The sequence below is a fragment of the Halichoerus grypus genome, chromosome 4 (genome assembly GCF_964656455.1).
Source record: "Halichoerus grypus chromosome 4, mHalGry1.hap1.1, whole genome shotgun sequence".
NCBI classification, from domain to species: Eukaryota; Metazoa; Chordata; class Mammalia; order Carnivora; family Phocidae; genus Halichoerus; species Halichoerus grypus.
Genome location: NC_135715.1, coordinates 85,507,347 through 85,530,071, shown reverse-complemented (window position 1 = coordinate 85,530,071; position 22,725 = coordinate 85,507,347). Strand labels below are relative to the sequence as shown.

General features: G+C 36.0%; 1 protein-coding gene across 2 annotated transcripts in view; it reads left to right on the top strand.

Annotated features, from left to right (window-relative positions):
* UGGT1 (UDP-glucose glycoprotein glucosyltransferase 1) overlaps window positions 1-22,725 on the top strand; it is a 115,188-nt gene that overhangs the window by 44,290 nt on the left and 48,173 nt on the right. The window contains exons 17-23 of one of the 2 annotated variants that reach the window (XM_036099524.2): window positions 583-714; window positions 7,380-7,544; window positions 16,055-16,175; window positions 18,554-18,652; window positions 19,552-19,575; window positions 20,088-20,182; window positions 22,326-22,532. In XM_036099524.2, the coding sequence (XP_035955417.1) occupies window positions 583-714; window positions 7,380-7,544; window positions 16,055-16,175; window positions 18,554-18,652; window positions 19,552-19,575; window positions 20,088-20,182; window positions 22,326-22,532 (843 nt within the window). The remainder of the gene's footprint in view (window positions 1-582; window positions 715-7,379; window positions 7,545-16,054; window positions 16,176-18,553; window positions 18,653-19,551; window positions 19,576-20,087; window positions 20,183-22,325; window positions 22,533-22,725) is intronic. The other variant, XM_036099525.2, reaches the window with a different exon arrangement.

Here is a 22,725-nt window from a genome sequence, read left to right as displayed (position 1 = left end):
ATTTTTTCAAATTTTTATTTGCAACAGCAAAAACATTGTGTGTTCATTGTAAAATTTTTTAAAAATAATATTAAAGTGTATCGATTTAAAATTTCTCTGTCTTTCCCTTTCCTAATCCTGCTCCTTAAAGGCAGCCACTATTAGCAGGTTGTCTTATATCCTTCTAGGTGTTTAACTGTATACAGACACAGTTGTGTTGTTATTTGTTTTATATCTGCTTTTTAAAAACAAGGTTTTTGCCATACATATTTTATAACTTTCGCCCCCCTAAACATCATGGCCATGAGTTCTTATTTCAAGGATTATGTAAAGGTGTTCAGATTTTTAAAAAATTAACACATTTTTGCATTTGGGACTTAATGTGAGTATGAGCTGATTGGGTCATTTTAAGAATATGTAGTTTCTAATATAAGAAGGTATCTTAAGGAAGTATATGAAAAAGGGAGAATTGCTAACCTGTTCCATTTCACCTTTCAAGAAAAATAGCCATGTTTTCTCTCTACATTCAGAAATCTTTTGTAATAAACATTCTGAAATTTGGATTTAAAAGTGCATTTGGTTGCCTGATTTTTCTTTCTTCAGATATATAACAAAGTAAGGACTGGAGAAAAAGTAAAAGTTGAGCATGTGGTCAGTGTCCTAGAGAAGAAGTATCCATATGTTGAAGTGAATAGCATTTTGGGGATTGACTCTGCTTATGATCAGAATCGGAAGGTAAGAAATTCTTTTGCGCTTCTCATTTTACCACAACGCTATGCTTTCCTTACCTCCCTTTTTTTGGGAGTTGTTATTAATAAGGGTAGTGGTGGTTAAAGTATTTAGGTACTTAGCATTTAACAATTTAGAAACCAGGTTACTTTTTTGTGTTTGCGAATGCAGTTTATATTTCAATTTTGTGACGATATCATTGATTTTTAGCTGGCATATTAACTATTAAATTGAAAAACAAATTTCTTTTACACAGTGCAGTGGTAGTACTTGTGTGATGTATATTCCACATAAAAGCTATTAGAAGTGTATAATGTATGCTTGCCAGGATATGACTTAACAATATTGATGTTGTTTAGGCTAAAGATAAAAATATGTTAAGAAATGTAATAAAGCAGAATGGCAAAGTGTGGTAATAAGGATATAGGGAAATATTTAAAAATTTTATTTAAAGATAATACTATTTTTTGTGAGACATTAAATACAGTAAAAGGACCTTTATCTGTTGCAAGCAGGAACAAGGTAGTCAGTTTATTGAAAATAAATGTTCAGGCAAGGAATCTAAATACATTTCTGAGACATTTTAATTTAAAACAATAAAAATGTATTTATGAACTTTTTTTACTTTTAAGTGAAGGAGATGTTTCTTCATGGTTCAGTCTTCGTAGGTTGTATGTCTTTAGAAATGTATCCATTACTTCTTGGCTACCCAGTTTGTTGGTATAAAATTGTTCATAGAAGTCTCATGATACTTTGCATTTCTGTGGTGTCAGTTGTAATGTCTCCTGTTTTCTGATTTTATTTACTTAATTTTTTTCTCTTTTTTTTTAGTCTAGCTAAAGGTTTGCCAATTTTGTATATCTTTTAAAAAAACAGCTTAGTTAACTTTTCTATTTGTTTTTCTGGTCTCTGATCTTTCTTTCTTTCAGCTAAATTTGGGTTTAGTTCTTTTTTTTTCCTAGTGTCTGGTGGTGTAAAGTTAGGCTTTTTATTTGAGATCCTTCTTTTTTCTTAATGTTGGCATTTATCACTATAAAATTCCTTCTCAGAACTACTTTTTCTGCATCCTTTAAGTTTTGGTGCATTATATTTCCATTTTTGTTTATTTCAAGATGTTTCTTTATTTCACTTTTCATTTATTCTTTGACTCACTGATTAAGGAGTTTGTTGTTTAATTTCTACATATTTGTAAATTTTCCAGCTTTCCTCATGTTACTGATTTCTAGAATATTTCATATGTGCTTAAGAAGCCACGGATTCTGCTGCTGTTGGGTGGAATATTCTATATATGTCTTTTAGGTCCATTTGGTTTAAAGTATAATTAAATTCCAGTGTTTCTTTACTAATTTCTGTTTGGATTATTTATCTGTTGTTGACAGTGAGGTATTGAATTCCTCTACTCACATTGTGTTGTTGTCTGTTTCTCCCTTGAGATTTGTTACAAGTGTGTTTTCTGTTGCTGCTTTTAATATTTTCTCTTTGTCTTTGATTTTTAACAGTTTTATTATAATGTGTCTTGCAGAGGATCTCTTTAAGTTGATTTTGTTTGGTGACCTATAAGCTTCATGAACTTGAATAATCAAATCTCTCCCCAGATTTGGGGACTTCTCAGCCATTATTTCTTTAAATAAGCTTTTTGATCCCTTCTCAAACCTCTTGTCTCCTTCTGGAACTCTAGTAATTTGCAAATCATCTAGATAACATTTCTTTCATTCTTTTTGTTCTTGTTCTCCTCTGGATAATTTCAAAGTTCCTGTCTTCTTTTTTTTTTTTAAAGATTTTATTTATTTATTTGAGAGAGAGAATGAGATAGAGAGAGCACATGAGAGGAGGGAGGGTCAGAGGGAGAAGCAGACTCCCCGCTGAGCAGGGAGCCCGATGCGGGACTCGATCCAGGGACTCCAGGATCATGACCTGAGCCGAAGGCAGTCGCTTAACCAACTGAGCCACCCAGGCGCCCTAAAGTTCCTGTCTTCTAACTTACAGATTCTTTCTTCTGCTTGATCCATTCTGATAATAATGCTATTTCATTTTTCCTTTCATTTATTGTATTCTTTGGCTCCAAAATATCTGTTTGGTTCTTTTTTATTATTTCTCTCTCTCTTATTAAACTTTAAATTTTGTTTGTGTGGTTTTTTTTATTTTGTTGAATTATCTTCCTGTGTTTTCTTGTAATTGAGTTTCCCTTTAACAACTTTTTTGAATTCTTTATTGGGTAAATCACAGATGTCCATTTCTTTGGAATTGGTTACTGAAAGATTATTGCTATCCTTTGGTGCTATCATGTTTTCTTGATATTCCTTGCAGTTTCATGTTGCTTTTTTGCATTTGAGGTAGCAGTCACCTCCCACAGTCTTTACCTACTGCCTTTGGGAGAGAAGTACCTTTTGTCAGACCTGCTAGGAATTCTGAGGCTTTCTCAGGCCATCTGTGGATACATATACTCCATACTTGTTCTTTCTTGTACAGAATTCTTAAGCATGCCTAATTTTCGATTCTACAGTGCCCAAGGCTGGGTGCTGACTGCCCTTCTTTTGTTTTCCCCAAGGTGGCCCTAACGCTCCAATATTTTGTCTCTCTGGCCCACACGTTTGGGCTGGTTTTCTGTGCTTGCTCACTAGCCATCTGGTTAAAGCTCACTCTTGCCACCACTGTCAGGAGCATATACAGGGAACTGGCCACAGGGTGAGGGTGAGTGTAGGTGGGGTGTGTCTGTGAGCCATTTGGTGGGATCTGTGGATGAAGTGTCCCCAGTGGCTCATGGGTGGGCTTCTTGTTGGAGTCCATGATGCAGTAAGTAGGATCCATCCCCTTTAAATGCTTTCTTAGTACTGTCTGCTGCCCTCTTCCAGCTTTTTTCTACCCCCAGTCACACAGTTCACAATTCAGTACTCTAGATGGGGTAAGAGAGAAATGAGCCTCTTTGGCAGTATTCCTTATAGTGGGGGAAGTTGAGTGCTTGCCTGCCCGCTCACTTGCTCTCAGTTTCCCCCCTGCAGGAGAAATCATGGGCCCAGAAGATCTCTCTTGGCCCTAAGCTGTGCTGCTTTGGGGGAGGGCTGATGGGAGTGAAGTCAGACTGTTCTTATCTTTTCCAATGCATTCAATCTCATATTTTTTTAAAATTTATTTTATTTTATTTTTCTAAAGATTTTATTTACTTGAGAGAAAGAGAGTGAGAGAGCACAAGCAGGGAGAGTGGCAGGCAGAGGGAGAAGCAGGCTTCCCACTGAGCCGGGAGCCCGACATGGGACTCGTTCCCAGGACCCTGGGATCATGACCTGAGCCGAAGGCAGACGCTTAACCAACTGAGCCACCGAGGCGCCCTTATATTTTTTTTGCTCCAGTGGGTTCTCAGGCTATGGCTAGGAGGGACTGGAGCCAGTTGATGAGCCAATGCAGGGTCCACAGATGGGGTTGAAATCTGTATGTCTGTTACATGATGCATGGGTGGGTGAACCTTCTTCTGGGTTCCTTGGCATATGGTGCTGGATCCCAAACCTTCCACAAAGGCACTTTTGTCTGTGGATAGATACCAAATTGTTGTTCAGGATTGGGAAGCACCAATGAGTTATGTTCTCTTCAGCCACGATACTGATGGCACTCATGCTTTAGTGTTAAGTCCCCTTGTTTTAAAGTGTATTAAGTCAGGTTTAGTGTTGCGGCTGGTCATGAGGTCTATTCAGGGTAGACTGAACATGGTTCCATTGTTCTGTTGTATCCTTCCGTTCACTCACTTGCCTTACATGTTATTTAAAATAAAACTGATATGGTACCCAGTGATTTTCTAGATAGACGCAAACAGTAAGAACAATACTCCGTAGAAAAAGAATAGATGAAATAAAAGGAAAGAAGGACCACTTTGGGAATACCAAAGAATTGAGGGAATTCATGAAGTTTTCTCATATTTTACATTTGGAAAATGTGTAACTTTCTTTTTTAATTTTTAATTTTATTTTTTTTCCCTTGGAAGGGAGAAGTGCCTGATTTTAGCCCAGTGTGCTTGCTTGCTTGCTCTTTACCATTTTAACATTAGATCTTACATTGTTTAAAAAATTTTTTTAATTCAAGTATAATTAACATACAGTATTATATTAGTTTCAGATGTACAGTATAATGATCCAACAATTCTGTACACTACTCAGTGCTCGTCATGATAAGTGTACTCTTGATCCCCTTTATTTAACTCATCTCCTCACCTGGAAAACGTTTCACTTTAATTTTCTCTCATCCTACTGAAGAAACAGTACACATTTCCTTTTCATTGTGGATGATTGCTATGTCAAAGGTATTTTCTTGAGAAATATTAGACAAATTGATAAAAAGGATATTTTTATATGTATTGAAATCTTGATTTTACTGATGAATCACATAAATGTGTCACAGACCTAGCTCCTCAGTAATTTCCCAGTCTTGGCTCTTTTCCTCATCTGTACTGATTAGAGGCCCTTCCTATGTAAGCAAATGATCTTAGACCACTTAATTTCCTAGGTATTTGAGTAAACATACTTTCATGACAAGGATGTTGTGAGATTCCCAGAAGTCCTAAGAATCTAATGATTAATAAGATTTTCAAAACTGTAGCAGCTGTGCCTCCACGTGAAAAAGCCCAAGAAAAAGATTCTTTTGAAAAATTTTTAAGGAGGAATAATATCATTTAGCAATTGTTATTACACTTATAAATATCTGTGCTGGGGTGCCTGGGTGGCTTAGTTGGTTAAGCAGCCGACTTGATTTCAGCTCAGGTCATGATCTCAGGGTCCTGGGATCAAACTCTGCATCGGGCTCTGTGCTGCGCGGGGAGTCTGCTTTAGGATTCTCTCTCCCTCTGCCCCTCCCCCTTTGCTCATGTGCGTGCGTGCTCTCTCTCTCTCATTCTCAAATAAGTAAATAAAAGTCTTTAAATAAATATCTGTACCTTTTGTATAAATCTGAAGCTATGATATCCTCCGTGTATGGTATTTGAAAGTTGTAATTATTTGTACTAGGCAGTATAATTAAAGTAGCATTTTTAAACGGAAGATAATGTAGTCTGATAGGTGTATATTTATATCTTTCAAGCTAATAAGATAGATAATGATATTTAAGAAAAGTCCTAACTTACACATGTAGACATTTTGCGTTTGGCATGTTAACTCTGAGTCCTTATTAATTTCAGTTATCATTGTGAGTAGCTCATTCATAAGACCTCGCCTGTAATTATTAAGGTTTTTAAATTATTTATAGTTAACATTTTTAGTTATTGATAGAAAGTCTCATGTAATTTTTAAGTTTGCCTTTTTGGTAATTAGGCTGCATTCTGTTATTTGGTCTGATAAATTTTTTATGGTTTGTAAGAAAAGAAGGTATATATAGTCAAAACATCTCCCTCCCACTCCTGATTTTCACTCAGTTGCCATTTCCAGAGAAAACCAGTGTCATTTCTTATTGTCACTTAAGAGTTATAATATGGGTTTTGTTTTGTTTTGTTGGGGGATAATTTTCAAAACTCAAAGTATGTTAAAATTGAGTTTTTAATGAATGTCTTTGAAATAGTTGAGACATCAAAGAACAGAATTAACATGGTAAGAATTTTAGAAGTGTAAATTTTAAAAGTATAAACTATGATATATAGAAGTGGCAGAAATCAACATAGAAGACCTTTCTGCCTGTGCAGAAAGTCTGTACCATTAGTTACTATTGTGGCTAGATCTGATTAGGAACTAAGTAGTCTGTTGCTGTTGATGATTGTCAGTTACCCAATTGAAGTACTTTTCTATTTATATATAAATATGTATAATTCTGCTATTTTCAGAAAGTATTAGTTATAAGATATCTAACAAGTATGTTTTAAGGAATCCTTTTTACATCTTGGGTAGTAATGTATGTTTTACTCTGACAAGTTAGTTATGGATTTTTGGTTCATATCTAGGGGGAATGTACCCCTATACTGACCACCAGAGAAGAGTGTTCATCTTAGATATATTTACCTTTTTATTGGCCTGATATTTCCCTGCTAAGGAACCTCTTTTGTCTTGGAGAAGGAAAAATATTGGGCTTAGTATATTATAGGGCAATTTTCAAGCACTGTTTTACCACTAGCCTTGTTTTGTTTTCTAAAGTGTAATTTCTATGTTAGGGATCCTTTTAAGTTTAGATTGGGGTGTAAATATTTCATCTCAGGCTATCTGCCCAGGAGCACTCATAATTTATGGCAGTCTATCATTGTGCTGCCCATTATGGTAGCATCTAGCCACATGTGGCTTTTAAAATGAAAATTAATTAATTTCAGGTGCTCAATAGTTACATGTGGTTAGTGGCTACTGCATTGGACAGCAAAGATAGAATATCTCCATCATTGTTGAAAGGTCTGTTATATGTCTTGGCTATAGTATATGTTATTAAAGTTTGGTAGCCTGGGCAGCTTAAAATTACCCTCACCCCCAAATCACTTCCTAATGTGCAAGGTTTTGTGGTTTTACAAAAACTCAGTAATCAGTTTCAAATTACCCAGTAGGATATTAACTATGTTTCTTCTGATATTTCTTTAAAGGCATTTCTTTTGTTATTTCTTGGTGACCATATTTCTGTTGATTTTACTTTTCTCATTAGCACATGTATGTATGAAAACTATGCTTTGTTCCATTTGTCTCATGAAGGACAAAAAATGTTTGTGGTCCCTTGTGTTTCAGGAAGCGAGAGGCTACTATGAGCAGACTGGGGTTGGTCCACTGCCTATTGTTCTGTTCAATGGAATGCCCTTTGAAAAGGAACAGTTAGATCCCGATGAGTTGGAAACCATCACAATGCATAAAATCCTGGAGACCACAACCTTCTTCCAAAGAGCAGTGTACTTGGTGAGTGGTATTTCAAGGGTGATTTTGAAAGAGAATGGTTTGCTTATATTTTTGTAGGCTCTGTAGTAAGCAATAAGATTCTTTAAGTATTACTCTTTTTTATACATCACTTGTAATTGGTTTGTGGATTCCCAGGAAGTTGTGCTATAATGAAAATATTCACAAGACTTTGTGCATTGTATTTGAAATAGCTAAGTTTATTGTTGTCAAGATTAAATGTTTATTTAAGAGACATTTGTTCTACTTGTAAGGAATTTTGACTTTGGAAAGACTCAAATATTATATATGTATATAATCATATTTATATATATGTATAAAATAGTTATTGTTGAGACATAATTCACATGCCATAAAATTCAGTCTTTTAAAAGTGGACAATTCAATGTATTTAATGTATACACAGAGTTTATACAAGTATAACCTCTGACTGATGTTAGAACATTATCATCACCCCTAAATCCAACGCCCTGTAGCATTCACTCTGCATTTGTTTCTACCCTAGACCCTGGCAATTACAAATCTGTTTTCTTTCTCTATGGATTTGCCTATTTGAGACATTTAATATAAATGGAATCATACAATATGTGGTCTTATGTGTCTGATTTCTTTCACTTAGTGTAATGTTTTCAAGGTTACCCAGTAGGAGCGTGTGTCAGTACTTCGTTTCTTTTAATGGCCAAATAATAGTTCCTTGAATGGATATACCATATTTTAAAAATCCATTCATCATTTGTTATAAATTTAGGTTTCTACTTTGTGGCTACTGTGAATAATGCTGCTATAAACAATCATGTACAAGTTTTTGTGTAGACATATGTTCTCATTTGTCTTGTGTGTATACCTAGGAGGAGAATTGCCTGTTCAGTAATTCTGTTTTTAACAGGCTGTTTTCCAAAGCGGCTGCACCATTATACATTGCTACGAGCAATGTATGCTGGTTCTATTTTCTCCACATTCTAGCCAATGCTTGATACTGTCTGTCTCTTTGATTATAGCCTAGTGGGTATAAAGTGGTATCTCATTGTGGTTTTGACCTGCATTACTCAAACATGAATAATGTTGAGCATTGTTTCCTGGGCTTATTGACTATTTATATCTTTTTTTTGAGAAATGTCTATTAAAATTATTTGCCTGTGTTTAATTGGGTTACTTGTTTTGTTACTGTTATGAGTTCTCTATGTGTTCTGGGTACTAATCCCTTATATATAGGATTTGTCAGTATTTTTCTAATTTCATGGTTTGTCTTTTCATTTTCTTGGTGGTCAGTCTTTTAAAGGACAGATGCTTTAAATTTTGATTAAGTCCAATTTACTTTTTTTTTCTTTTGTTGCTTGTGCTATTTGTATGAAATTATTGCTTAATTCTAGGTTATGATGATTTATACCTCTGTTTTCTTTTGAGTGTTTTATGGTTTTTTCTCTTTAACATTTAGTTCTTGGATGTATTTTCAGTTAGTTTTTTTTTTTTAAAGATTTATTTATTTATTTATTTGAGAGAGAGAGAATGAGAGAGAACACATGAGAGGGGGGAGGGTCAGAGGGAGAAGCAGACTCCCTTCCGAGCAGGGAGCCCGATGCGGGACTCGATCCAGGGACTCCAGGATCATGACCTGAGCTGAAGGCAGTCGCTTAACCAACTGAGCCACCCAGGCGCCCTCAGTTAGTTTTTATATGTGGTGTGAGGTAGAAGTCCACATTTTTTTCTCATATACAGTTTGGCATGCAACTGAATGTCTTTTGGGATATTCAGTTGTCCCAGTACTATTTATTGAAAAGAATGCTCTTTTCCCATTAAAGTATCATGGCACTCTTGTAAAAAATAAATTAACCAATAATGTATAGGTTTATTTTTGGACTGCCTATTGTTTTCCATTCACCTATATGTTTGTTCTTATGTAAGTACCTCACAGTCTTGATTACTACTGTAATCAAGTGTGAGTTTTCCAACTTTGGGTTTTTCTTTCTCTTTTTTCTTTTTTAAAGATTGTTTGGCTGGTCTGTGTCCCCTTCATTTTCATATGAATCTTAAGATTAGTTTGTCAGTATATGCAAAAAAAGGCCGCTGGGTTTCAATAGGAATTGCATTGAATCTGTAGATCAGTTTGGGGAGTATTGACATCTTAGCAATATTGAATTTTCTGACCCATGAACCCAGGATGTGTTTCCATTTATTTAGGTCTTGTTATTCTTTCAGTGATGTTTTGTAGTTTCCAGTGAAGGAGTCTTACACTTCTCTCATTAAATTTATTTGTTAATATTTTGTTCTTTTTGATGCTATTATAAATGGAATTATTTCCTTAATTTAATTTTTGGATAGTTCATTGATAGTGAATAGAAATACAGTTGATTTTTGTATATTGATCTTATATGCTGCAACCTTGTTGAACTTGTTTATTCTAAAGCTTTTTTTAAAAAAATTCTATATAGAAAATATTGTCATCTGTAAGTAGAGATAGTTTTGATTCTTCCTTTTCAATCAGGATATCTTTATCTCTTTTTTATTTTTTCTTTTCTTGTCTCATTGCCTGTCTAGAACTTCCTAGTACCATGCTGAATAGAAGTAGTGTGAATGAACATCCTTGTTTTGTTCCCAGTCTTAGGGGGGAAAGCTTTAGTCTTTCACCTGTAAGTATATTAGCTACAGGGTTTTTGCAGATTCCCTTTGTCAGTTTATGGAAGTTTTCTTCTATTCTTAGTTTATTGAATTTTTTTTTATCATCAACATGTTGGATTTTGTCAAATACTCTTTTTTTTTTAAAGATTTTATTTATTTATTCATGAGAGACAGAGAGAGAGAGAGGCAGAGGGAGAAGCAGGCTTCCAAGGAGCAGAGAGCCCGATGCAGGACTCGATCCCAGGACCCTGGGATCATGACCTGAGCCGAAGGCAGATGCTTAACCATCTGAGCCACCCAGGCGCCCCTCAAATACTCTTTCTATGTCTATAGAGATGATCATGTGGTTTTTGTCCTTTATCTGTTAATATTATGTGATTTTTATGTATTGTTTATATAATTGTTACATTTTTTATATCAATTAATTTCACTAGTATCCCAAATCTTTGCTCTTATATAGCTTTATTTATTCCCCATGTTATGTTGTTATGGTCATACAAATTACATCTTTCTATATTATATGCCCATCAGCACCAATTTATAAGTGTTGCCTTTTATAGTTGTCTCATAAGTGAAATAGAAAAAGAGTTACAAACAGAAATATATTCAGACCCTTTTTATATTTACCTATATAGTTACTTTTACTTGTGCTCTTAATTATTTTGTGGGGATTCAGGTTAGTGTCTTGTGTCCTTTCATTTTAACCTGAGGAAATCTTAGTGTTTATTTTGGGTTAGATCTGCCAGTGAAAAATTCTCTCTTTTTGTTTTTCTGGGAATGTGTTCATTTATCCTGCACTTTTGAGTGATAGTTTGCTTGGATATGGAATTCTTGGTTGATTATCTTTTCCTTTTAGCAGTTTGAATAGGTCATTCAATTGCCATTTGATCTCTATGGGTTCTCTTGAGAAAATAGCTGTTAATCTTATTGAGGATCCAGTCTGTGTTAGGAATCTCTTCTTGTTCCTGTTTTCAGTGTCCTTTATTTGTGTTTCATTTTGGACATTTCATCAATTTGTCTAGTTGTGGAACTATGAGTTATCCTACATGGAGTACATTACATTTCTTAAATATCAAAATTAGGGGCTTTCCTTCCAGTCATTATTTCTAATAATCTTTCTGCCTGTAATGACTTCTTACACCAAACTACTCAGAATTAGGCCAAATGTGACAGTTTAAGGACACAATTTCCTACAAGGTTGCCCTCACTTCAGACACCAGCCACAAGTTTGGGGGTCCCCAAGTCACTGTCACTTAGTATGAACTGGCTAAAAATGCAGGGGCACTTAATACCCTTCTCCGTTTTGGTAATTTGCTAGAATAGCTTACAGAGTTCAGGATAGTTCTATGCTTATAATTTGTGTTATGATAATAAAATAATGCAAATGTGAACCAGCCAAATGGTGAGGGCAAGGTTTGGGAAGGTTCCAAACATAAAGATTCTATTATCTTTCCCCCATGAAGTAAGGATACATTGCCCTTCCTGCTCATTGGTGTGTGATAGCACATGGGATATTGCCAACCAAGGAAGCTCAGCCAAGTTTTGGTGTCAAGAATTTTTATTGGGGCTTCGTGTGTAGCTGTGATTGATAGAATCATTGGCTACCTGATTACCACTATCTCCAGAACATTTTTATCATCTCATACAGCAACTCTTTACCCACTAAACAGTAACACTTCATTGCTGGCCCTCATCAGCCACTGGTAACCACTTTTCTCCTTTTTGTGTTTATGAATTTGCCTATTCTAGGTGGCATCATAGAGTAGTTGTCATTTTTGTGTCTTGCTTATTTTAAGGTTCATATGTGTTGTAGCATGTATCACAATTTTCCTTCAATTAAAATTGAATTATATGTATATGCCACATTTATCCATTCATGTGTTGGATATTTGGGTTATTTCCACCTTTTGGTTATTGTGAATAATGCTGCTGTGAACATTAGTGTACAGATATCTGTTCAAGTCTTTGCTTTCAATTCTTTTGGATACATATCTAGTGGAATTGCTGGATTGTATGGTAATTCTGTCTTGAACATTTTGAGGAACTACCAGATTATTTTTTAAAGCAGCCATACCATTTTACATTCCTACCACCAAATATACAAAAATTTTATTTCTCCACATCCTCATTAATAGTTGTTTAGTTTCTATTATTTTGATGATGACCATTCTAGATAGTGTGAAGTGGTATCCTATTGTGTTTTTTTTATTTTTATTTTTTAATTAAAAAAATTTTTTTTAAAGGTTTTCGTTTATTTTTTGACAGAGAGAGAGACAGCGAGAGAGGGAACACAAGCAGGGGGAGTGGGAGAGGGAGAAGCAGGCTTCCTGTGGAGCAGGGAGCCCGATGCGGGGCTTGATCCCAAGACCCTGGGATCATGACCTGAGCTGAAGGCAGACGCTTAACGACTGAGCCACCCAGGCGCCCCTGGTTGTTTCATGGGGTACAGATCTGTGATTTATCAGTCTTATATAATACCCAGTGCTCATTACAACACATAACCTCCCAATGTCTATCACCCAGTTACTCCCTCCCCACACCTCCCTCCCCTCCAGCAACCCTCAATTTGTTTCCTATGATTAAGAGTCTCTTATGGTTTGTCTCCCTCTCTGGTTTCATCTTGTTTCATTTTTTCCTCTCTTCCCCTATGATCCTCTGTCTTGTTTCTTAAATTCCACGTATCAGTGAGATCATGTGGTAATTGTCTTTCTCTGATTGACTTATTTTGCTTAGCATAATACCCTCTAATTCCATCCACATTGTTGCAAATTGCAAGATTTCATTTTTTTTGATGGCTGCATACTATTCCATTGTGTGTGTGTGTGTGTGTGTGTGTGTATGTGTGTGTGTGTGCCACTTTTATCCATTGTGGTTTTTTATTTGCGTTTCCTTAAGGACTAATGGGACTGAGCATCTTCATCTTTTCATGTACTTATTGGTCATTTGTTTATCTTCTTTGGAGAAATGTCTATTCAAGTCCTTTACTCCTTTTTGAATTAGGCTCTTTTGTTGTTGAAGTGTAGAGTTCCTTATGTGTTTTGGAAATTTATCCCTTATCAGATATGATTTGCAAATATTTTCTTCTGTTGGTTGTCTTTTTGCTTTTTTTGATAGTGTCCTTTGATGCACAGAAGTTTTGAATTTTGATGAAGTCCAACTTACCTGTTTTTTGTTGTTGTTGTTGACTGTAATTTTGGTATCATATCTGAGAAATCATTGTCAAATCCAATGTCATGAAGATTTTCCTCAATGTTTTCTTCCAAGAATTTTATAGTTGTAGCTCTTATATTTATGTCTTTGATCTATTTTGAGTTTTATGTGTGGTGTGAGTATGTAAGGGTCCCACTTCATTCTTTTGCATGTGGATATCCAGTTTTCCCAGCACCATTTGTTGAAAAGACCAAGAAAAATATTTTTAAAAACTACTTACCATGCTGATTGTTAATGCATTTATAAAAAAAAACAAACCAAAAACCCCCCCCAAAACAAAAAATCCCACCAACCCAAAGAACAAAACCCCAAAACAAAAAAAGTGTTGGCTAAATTCTTTTGTATGCTCCCTCATGAATAAGGTAGTTTTGTTAAGGAGTTTGTTCTTTATGAAGCTACTGGAATAAAATGTGAAAACAGTTTTTATTTGAATGAGTGTGGCTTATCTTCCAAAGTTAAGAGTAGTCTAGAAGAAATGATAATTATTTTCTTTGTTCAAGTGATATTAATGAAAAGATAAAAGGTAATTCAAACATTTTGGTTTTCTAGTATCCATTTAAAGCATTTCTTTTTCAACATTGTTGGATGTAAAAATCCAGAAGAGTTTTTGTTTTTCAGATACCTGTTGTGTGAAAGAATGATCATTTTCAAATAGTCCCCCTTTGAATGCTAGTTTTCCTCTGTTTCTACTTACATTGCCAGTGAGAAGTTTGGTTTGGTTTAGCTAAAGAAAATTTTATTTGAAATATTATGACAAAAGTCATATGTGCTCCTATACATATTTAGAAAATACTAAATTAGGAGAATATTAAAGTGTCTAAAGTAAAAATGAGAGTTCTTCCTTTCATCACAATCCCTAGAGAAATAGCCCTTTGTGCCCCCGTGTATATAGAAATAGATATTTACATATGTATTTTTTAGCTTACCTTTCTAATTGAATATATCTTTGCTTTGTGTTTCTGAGCATAAAACTCTTTGTCAGTACTTTTGGATTGCTGCATAGTTTTTCTTTTTTCTAAGAATGAACAATAATTTTGGACATTGCTTGTAGAATTTCACTGTTATAAATAGTGCTGTAATGAATAGTCTTACGTGTATATCTTTGTAACTTATTTATTTTTTTTTTGAGAAATACCAGTTATTGGAATTGGTCACAGGGTAATGTACATTTAAAATTTTGAACTAGAGTCACTATAAAAAGGTATGATATGCAGATGGTGTGAAATTCAAATGTGTTTAGAGGTATAAATGAAGAGAAACTTTCACCCATTCACTCCTGTTCCCCTGCCAGTCATCTTCTCTTTCTAGAAACAACCATTGTGTGTGTGTGTGTGTGTGTGTGTGTAGATGGGCTGCATTAAAAGGTGTGTGTGTGTGTGTGTGTGTGTGTGTGTGTGTGTAGATGGGCTGCATTAAAAGGTATGTACATTTAAAATTTTGATAGATGTTGCCAAATTGCCCTCCCTGAGCTAGTTAGGCTTCTAAGTGGAAATCAATTCAGATTTATCATAGAGACCAAAGTTGTATACATGGGTGTACATCTATACTAAGTCATCTAGTAACTTTGTAGTCTTTTGAGTTGTATGGTTGGTTCATATGCTCATTATTAGTTTATAGTTTGAGAATTTGCATACAAGTTCTCTGTCTCTCAGGATAAGTAGCCACAGAAGATGCCTAATTGGAGTTTTTTAGACTTTACTGTGTATATTTGATTTACATCTATCTCTCCCTTGAAAATTGCTTTAAAATATGGTTTTATATGAAATATTTTGAGTGTGAAGAACTTGCAAGTTTCTATAGCCATTTACGCATGCCTTTGAGATCACCTTAATGAAGTACAAGTATTTCTATATATCTGAGAGGTATGAAAGGGAAGAAAAAATGAGAAATGATTTCTCCTCCCTGAAATATAATTGTGACTCTGGAAATGTAGCATTACTTTGATGCCTGAGATTGAAAAAAGCTTGGGGTGATTTTTGTTTTTTAAGATTTATTTATTTGAAAGAGAGAGTGTACGGGAGGGGAGAGGAGCAGAGGGAGAGAGAGTCTTAAGCAGACTCCGTGCTGAGCATGGAGCCTGACACGGGGCTCGATCTCACCACCCTGAGATCATGATCTGAGCCAAAACCAAGAGTCAGGCGCTCAACCAACTGTGCCACCCAGATGCTCCTTGGAGTGATTTTTATTATAAAATACATTAAGTGCTTGAGAGAAGGCATTTGGCTTTTTCCTTTAGAGAGAGGCTAACTATGAGCAGCTCTCAGGATGGATTTTTGGTTATGGTAACTTTTACCTAATTTGTAGAGCTTGCTTATTTCTGGGGAAGCACAGTAGTGTGTGGAGAGACCACATAAACTTGGCTTTGCATTTCATACTTGAATCTCCTTAGCTCTGTAACTTTGAGTAAGTTATTCTGTACCTCAGCTTCCATCGTTAAAACGGATCATCAATAACATCTGTCTCACGTTGTTGAAAGAGTTAAAGATAATATACATACATAACCTGTCAAGCTGTGCTTGGCAATGATAGGAACCTGTAACATGGAAACTTCTGTTTTTAAGTGTTATCAATACATAAGAAGCTATTGATTGTAAAGTTAATGACTTTTTACTTTTTAATAAATTATTATTGCTCTAATTTGTTTAACTCTTATCCTGCCCCCACCCTGTTAATTTTTTTTCTTGTAGGGTGAACTGTCCCATGATCAGGATGTGGTAGAGTATATCATGAATCAGCCAAATGTTGTTCCACGAATCAATTCTAGGATTTTGACATCTGAGCGAGAATACCTGGATTTAACAGCAACCAGTAAGAAGCATTTCAGGAAAACTTTGGGCTTTTTTTCATTTGTGTTTCAGAATCTTTGCATCTATTGGATTGCAGTGTTTAGAAGATAACCCAAGATTATGACACAATCTTGTTTTAATTCATTGCACCTTTAGTTCATAACATGAGTCTCTAAATTCACAAGAGTTTTCTCCAAAAAGAGAGAAATTCTTCATGTATAAATCCTTGTAAACTTAGAAAAATATCCATTGTCTTTTTTTTTTTTAGAGAGGGAGGTGGGGAAGGAGAAAATCTTTTTTTTTTTTTTTTAAGATTTATTTTTATTTTTATTTATTTGACAGAGAGAGATAGTAAGAGCAGGAACACAAGCAGGGGGAGTGAGAGAGGGAGAAGCAGGCTTCTCGTGGAGCAGGGAGCCCGATGCAGGGGCCCAATCCCAGGACCCTGGGATCATGAGCCGAAGGCAGACGCTTAATGACTGAGCCACCCAGGGGCCCTGGAGAGAGAATCTTAAGCAGGCTCCACACCTGGTGCAGAACCTCCCAAAACCCTGAGATAATGACCTGAGCCGAAATCAAGAGTAGGACACTTAACTGACTGAACCACCCAGGCACCCCTCCATTGTCTTTTAAATGCCAGCGTTTTAGGCCTTAGGTGATGAGACTACATCTGTATTGTTGACTTTCTTACAGTCATAAAGCTGTTAAGCAGCTGTCTTTTCTTCATCCTTGTTCTGGAATCAGCTAGCAGTGATGTGGACAAACACCCTGGGTGGTTTTACTCTGAGAGGCTAGGAATGCCTATCTAAAAATAAACCTTCATTGAGATAAAGTGTACATGCCATAAAACTCAGTCTTTCACAATCTTATCTACAATTTTTAGTGTATTCTCAAAGTTGTCTAATCATCACTGTTTAATTGTAGAACATGTATCATTCCCCCAAAAAGAAACCATGTACCCATTGGTAGCCACTCTCCATTTCCCCTTTTCCTATCCCCTCTGCAACTGCTGATCTAGTTTCTGTTTCTAAGGGAGTTTTCTACTGGGTATTTCATATAATTAGGAGCTTTCTGTGACTGGCTTCTTGTTCACTTAGCATAATGTTTTTAAGTTTTATCCATGTTGTAGCATGTCTCAGTACTTTTTTGCCTTTTTATGGCTTATTAATATTTTCTTGTATGGATAGTCCACACAGTCCACACTTGGCTTACCTAATCTTCAGTTGATGGGTGTTTACGTTGTTTTCACAAGAATACCTTTTCAGGTATAGTTTTGTGAAGCCCAGATGCCAATTTGTTCCTTATGCCTTTCCTTGCTGCTCTGAAGGCCATTTCAGCAAACAGCTGGAAATAAGGTGGAGCTGTGGTCACTTTGCGGAAGTCTCACTGGGCGAGAAAAGATAGGTGTAACAGAGAAGTACAAGCCACGGGCATTTGCTGTTGTGGTCGGGTGTGATGCACACAGAGCTCTAGGTGTGGTTGTTAGTTTATGGCACCTGTCTCTAATCTACTTGAAGCCGAATTCCCTTTCTTTTAGATAGAGGAAGATGTACATCTCTGCTTATATTTGAAAAAGGAAGTAGTCAGAAAGTGACATAAACTCTTTCTTCATAGTTAGGTTTTAGCTTTTTACCAGAAGTTTTAATAGAGCAAGTCAAGCAGTATTGGGAGTTTTTGTCCTAAATTTTTGTTGTTTCCATCATTTTACTTTATTTTATTTTATTCAGATTTTCTTTATTTATTTGACAGAGAGAGAGCACAAGCAGGCAGAGCAGAAGGCAGAGGGAGAGGGAGAAGCAGGCTCCCCACTGAGCAGGGAGCCCGTGAAGGCTTTAAGACTTTTGGTGCTTTCTCCCCTCCCCTACATGATGTCATGAGCTGTGTCTGTCTGTCTTACCATTTCTTTCCTTTTACTGGAATATTGACTTAAAGGATAGTAGGTCCTTGGTAAGGTCTGTTGAGTGAAAGGGTAGATGGGTGAGTGGGTGGACAGACATAGAGGGAGGGGTAGGTGAGCCACCTATGCTTGGAGGATGGTGAGAGAAGAGTGACATTTGTGTTAGAGTGCAAGAATGCATAAGATTGGGGAGATTCTTGGAGATAGAGGGTTCCTGATACAGGATGGAGACCATTTTGTAGGTAGGAAGAAATTACTGGGTAGTTTAGATCAAAGGAATGACTACATGAAACTGGGATTTTAACAAAAGTAACTCGAGGGGAAATGAATGGTAAGAGCATTGTCCGAGGGCAATAATTGTTCAATAAACCTGAAACAATAGATTTCACTCATGTATTTTTATAAATCTTGTATTATGGACAAATCAGATTATCAGTTGAATATTAACATTAGATTGAATTTAGGCACGTTAATTATAAATCTATTTCAACTTTCTCTTCCAGATAACTTTTTTGTGGATGACTATGCTAGATTTACTGTTCTGGATTCCCAAGGCAAGACTGCTGCTATAGCCAATAGTATGAACTATCTGACCAAGAAAGGTAATCCATTTTAGGCTTATCTTGGATTCAGCATTTTTTTTTTCTTTTTTTTAGTATTTGTAGAAATAATTAAATCTTCAGTGTCTGCTAGAAAGAGATTTCCTCATTTCTTTTATTAATTATTTTTTAGTATTTGTAGAAATAATTCAATCTTCAGGGTCTACTAGAAAGAGATATCATCATTTCTTTTTTTAATTATTTCTTATAATGATTTGAACCCAGAAAATACCTGTTTAAAATTCAATTCTTTATGAAGTGGAGTTTTTGAAACTCCAAAAAGTGGAGTTTTTGAAAATTCAAATGTTGTTATATTAGATATTATTTATTAGCTATTAAGGTGAAATGAAATATTTTTTCATGATTCAAAATGTGGAAACATTTATGATGTAAACATGGGTTAATGGATTGAAAATTGGTTTGACTTGCCTCTTTAGTGACAACACTGAGTTAAATTTTTTAGGGTTTATAAGATTAACTTGGTTCTAGGAATCCTTGTGCACATTTTAAAACTGATTTTTAATATGGAGTCAGTTATTTAGGCTAATATTGTGTGAAATGATATTTTAAGGGCAGACAGATCCTTTCCCCCTCTGGCCATACTTACTATCCTTTCAAAGCACTGACTGTCATTTAAGGCAGCTATTTTTATCCATGCTGTAGCCTTGTCCTAGGGAGAATTTCTGGCTTCCCAGATCTATGTAAATAAAAGCAATTGCTCCATTTGGTTCCTCAAAGAAATTGGTTCCGAGGGGCCCTGGAACAGTGCTATACAGGTAAGGGGACTACAGAGCAGAGAGAAGATTGATCATATTAGGCATTATTTAAAATTTTGACTCTTAAGGTAGGCATCAGTTATAGCAATGACATTTTCTTCTACTTTTTCCTTTACCTCTGTCTAGGAATGTCCTCCAAGGAAATCTATGGTAATTTTAAACTTCAGAATGTTCGGGTTCTTTTCTTAATTATCTTATGTGGTTCCAGGCAATGTTGTGATTCAGAATTTATTGACACTTTATTGTGACATTTCTGGAACCTGTGGGTAACAGTAGATAATTTGTCAAATGCAGATAAAATTTGTATAAATTGTATAAATGTGAAGAATTCTATTTCAGAAAGTTACAAATTAATATGATTAAAGACTGTGATATGTTACCCACATGTTCAAAGGCTCTTTTTCATTGTATATGCTAACAGTTGCCTGAGCCATAGAATTAATAAATGCATGTTCCTAGTTTGTAATTAAGCCACATGGAAGGTTACTCTGCTTTCATTCTAGTATAGAAGTTTCACTACTTTTGCTTTGTATCTTTATTAAACTTGTCATTTTCTTATTTTTTGCATGGTTTTCAGAAATTATTTGGCTTAGTAACAATATTGAAACATAGAATGTGCTTTCTTCCCTCCGACTCAGTGTGTTGTTTTTGTTTTTCTACAGATGATTCTTTCATTAGGCCTGTAACTTTTTGGATTGTTGGGGATTTTGATAGCCCTTCTGGAAGACAGTTACTGTATGATGCTATTAAACATCAGGCAAGTATCTGCACCTCCATTCTGTGTGCTGATGTTACTGTTCTGGGTGGGAAGCGGGAGTCCTGCTTTTTTAGTACTTGAGGGAAAGGACCATTGTTTCTTCGAAGGTCTGCCCACTAGTGAGAAAAGAGGGGAGCCTGCAGTGTTCTGACTTTATTTAAGAGTATAGATTCTTATAGAGAAAAAAAATAATGAGATCCTTATCATAGACAAGTTTTTATTGTGTGACTGTTCATGTTTTGCTGCAGAGATGCTGTGAAGATCATGCTGTATATTGCATGGGGGAGGCAGGGCCTTTTCATTGAAGGAGATCTAGATGTGGGGGAAATACCATGCAGACACCTTAGTCCTCATATAATAGAAGCAGATCTAGGCACACAGAGGGATGCACATATAGATGGTCTGAAGTACACATAGCACATAAATTGTAGAACTTGAGTGAATGGCAGTGGTGAATGGTTGGGAAGAAATGGACTCCTCTAGAGAGTGTTATTGTCAGAGAATGAGCTGTTACAATTCCTTTTCCTGAGCAGTTTCAGATTGAGTCTTCATCCACATTTCATACCCTTCCCATGTCCCCTTGCCACCCTGTGTCCCGAGGAGGCTTATTGAAGTACTAAAATATCAAAAGGTGATTTCAACTTCACTAACATGCTAAGTGCCTTTATTGTCTAAAGGAGTAGACCAGATGGTGTGGTCAATTCAGAGTTAAATCAGGATGAAGGAAAGTAGATACATAGATAAGATTCTAACTCAAATTTATAAATGCTTGAGTGGTGGTAGAGTGGGAGAACAAGAAGGGAGAATTGAAAAATTTTTTTCTCAATTTATTTTAGAGGGAGGGGCAGGGAGAGGTTGAGAGAATCTCAAGCAGACTCCATGCTGAAAGCGGAGCCCTATGCGTGGCTTGATTTCACAAGCCTGAGATCATGACCTGAGCTGAAACCAAGAGTCGGATGCTTAACCTACTGCACTACCCAAGTGCCCTGAGAATTAAAAAAAAAAAAGAAGTAAAATATAGAATCAAAAGAAGTGCACAAATCATAGGATACATGGTGTCACAAAGGGAACACCCAGGTGACCACACCCAGGTCAAGAAATACAGAATTATCAAATTCCGGAAAGCCCTCTCCTGCTTGTGTCTCCATCACCCCCCTTCACATATTTATGTTTGCCTTCTTTACTCAACATTTTTGAGATTTATCCATGATATTACAAGTAGCGGTAGTTAGTTCTTTTTCATTGTGCTGTATTGTATTATATGGCTATACCACAAAATTATAAAACTTTGTTTAATCTTTTTGATGGACTGTGGCGTTTTTTTCTAGTTAGGGGCTATTCTGAAGGATGCTGCTATCACTATTCTTGTATGCATCCTTTGATACACATTAATATGAATTTTTGTTGCTTATGTTCATGACACAAGGTTTTATGGGTCCCAGATAACTTTTCCAACATGGATTCTTATCTTTTTACTCAGGGAGAGATTAATTTTTTTTAAAGAATTTATTTATTTATTTATGTATTAATTTATGAGAGAGATAGAGAGAGAGAGAGCACGCACAAGCAGGGGGAGCAGCAGGCAGAGAGAGAAGCAGGCTCCCTGCTGAGCAAGGAGCCTGATGTGGGACTTGATCCCAGGACCCTGGGATCATGACCTGAGCCAAAGGCAGACGCTTAACTGACTGAGCCACCCAGGCGTCCCAGGGAGAGGTTAATTTTTTGCAAGGCATCTGGAAAGGCCATGTGAACAAAGAAGTATTTGAATAGAAGCCTGAAGATTGGTTGGGACTGAGGGGAGGAAAGATGGGATGGACTTGGGGTTTTGTATGCGAACATGAAGCATGGAGTGTGTTAGAATAATACAAAATGTGTTGGGAAATACAGGACTCTGATGGTCTGTAATGGAGCTATATATACAGGGATGGTAAGAAATGAAGTTGGAAAGGTAGACTGGGGACCAGTTCATGTAGGGGTTTGAAAGCCTGGCTATAGCATTTTAATTTTATTCTGTATACAGAAGAGGACTGAAGACCTTGAAGAGAGGTTGTATTTGCTACTTAATGGAATATGATGATATTAATGCCACTTTTTAATTTCAAAACATCTACCATATAACTCTTATTTCCCATTTTGTAAATAGAAATCCAGTAACAATGTTAGAATAAGCATGATCAATAATCCTAGTGAAGATATAAGTTATAAGAACACTCAGATCTCCAGAGCAATCTGGGCAGCTCTCCAAACACAGACCTCCAACTCTGCTAAGAATTTCATCACAAAAATGGCCAAGGAGGAGACCGCAGAGGCCCTGGCTGCAGGAGCTGACATTGGGGGGTTCTCTGTCGGGGTAAGTCTCTGTGTGTTGCAGGGGGTTACTTTCCACAGAAGTTCATTCCCATGGTCTGATGTGTCTTGTTCATGATTGGGATTTGTGATTTTAGTACTGAGTTTCAGAGGATTTTCTTAGTTTGGAAGAATCTTTCTAAGATATAACAATCCTGCCACATTCCCCTTACCACTTTTAATACCTTTAAATAAAG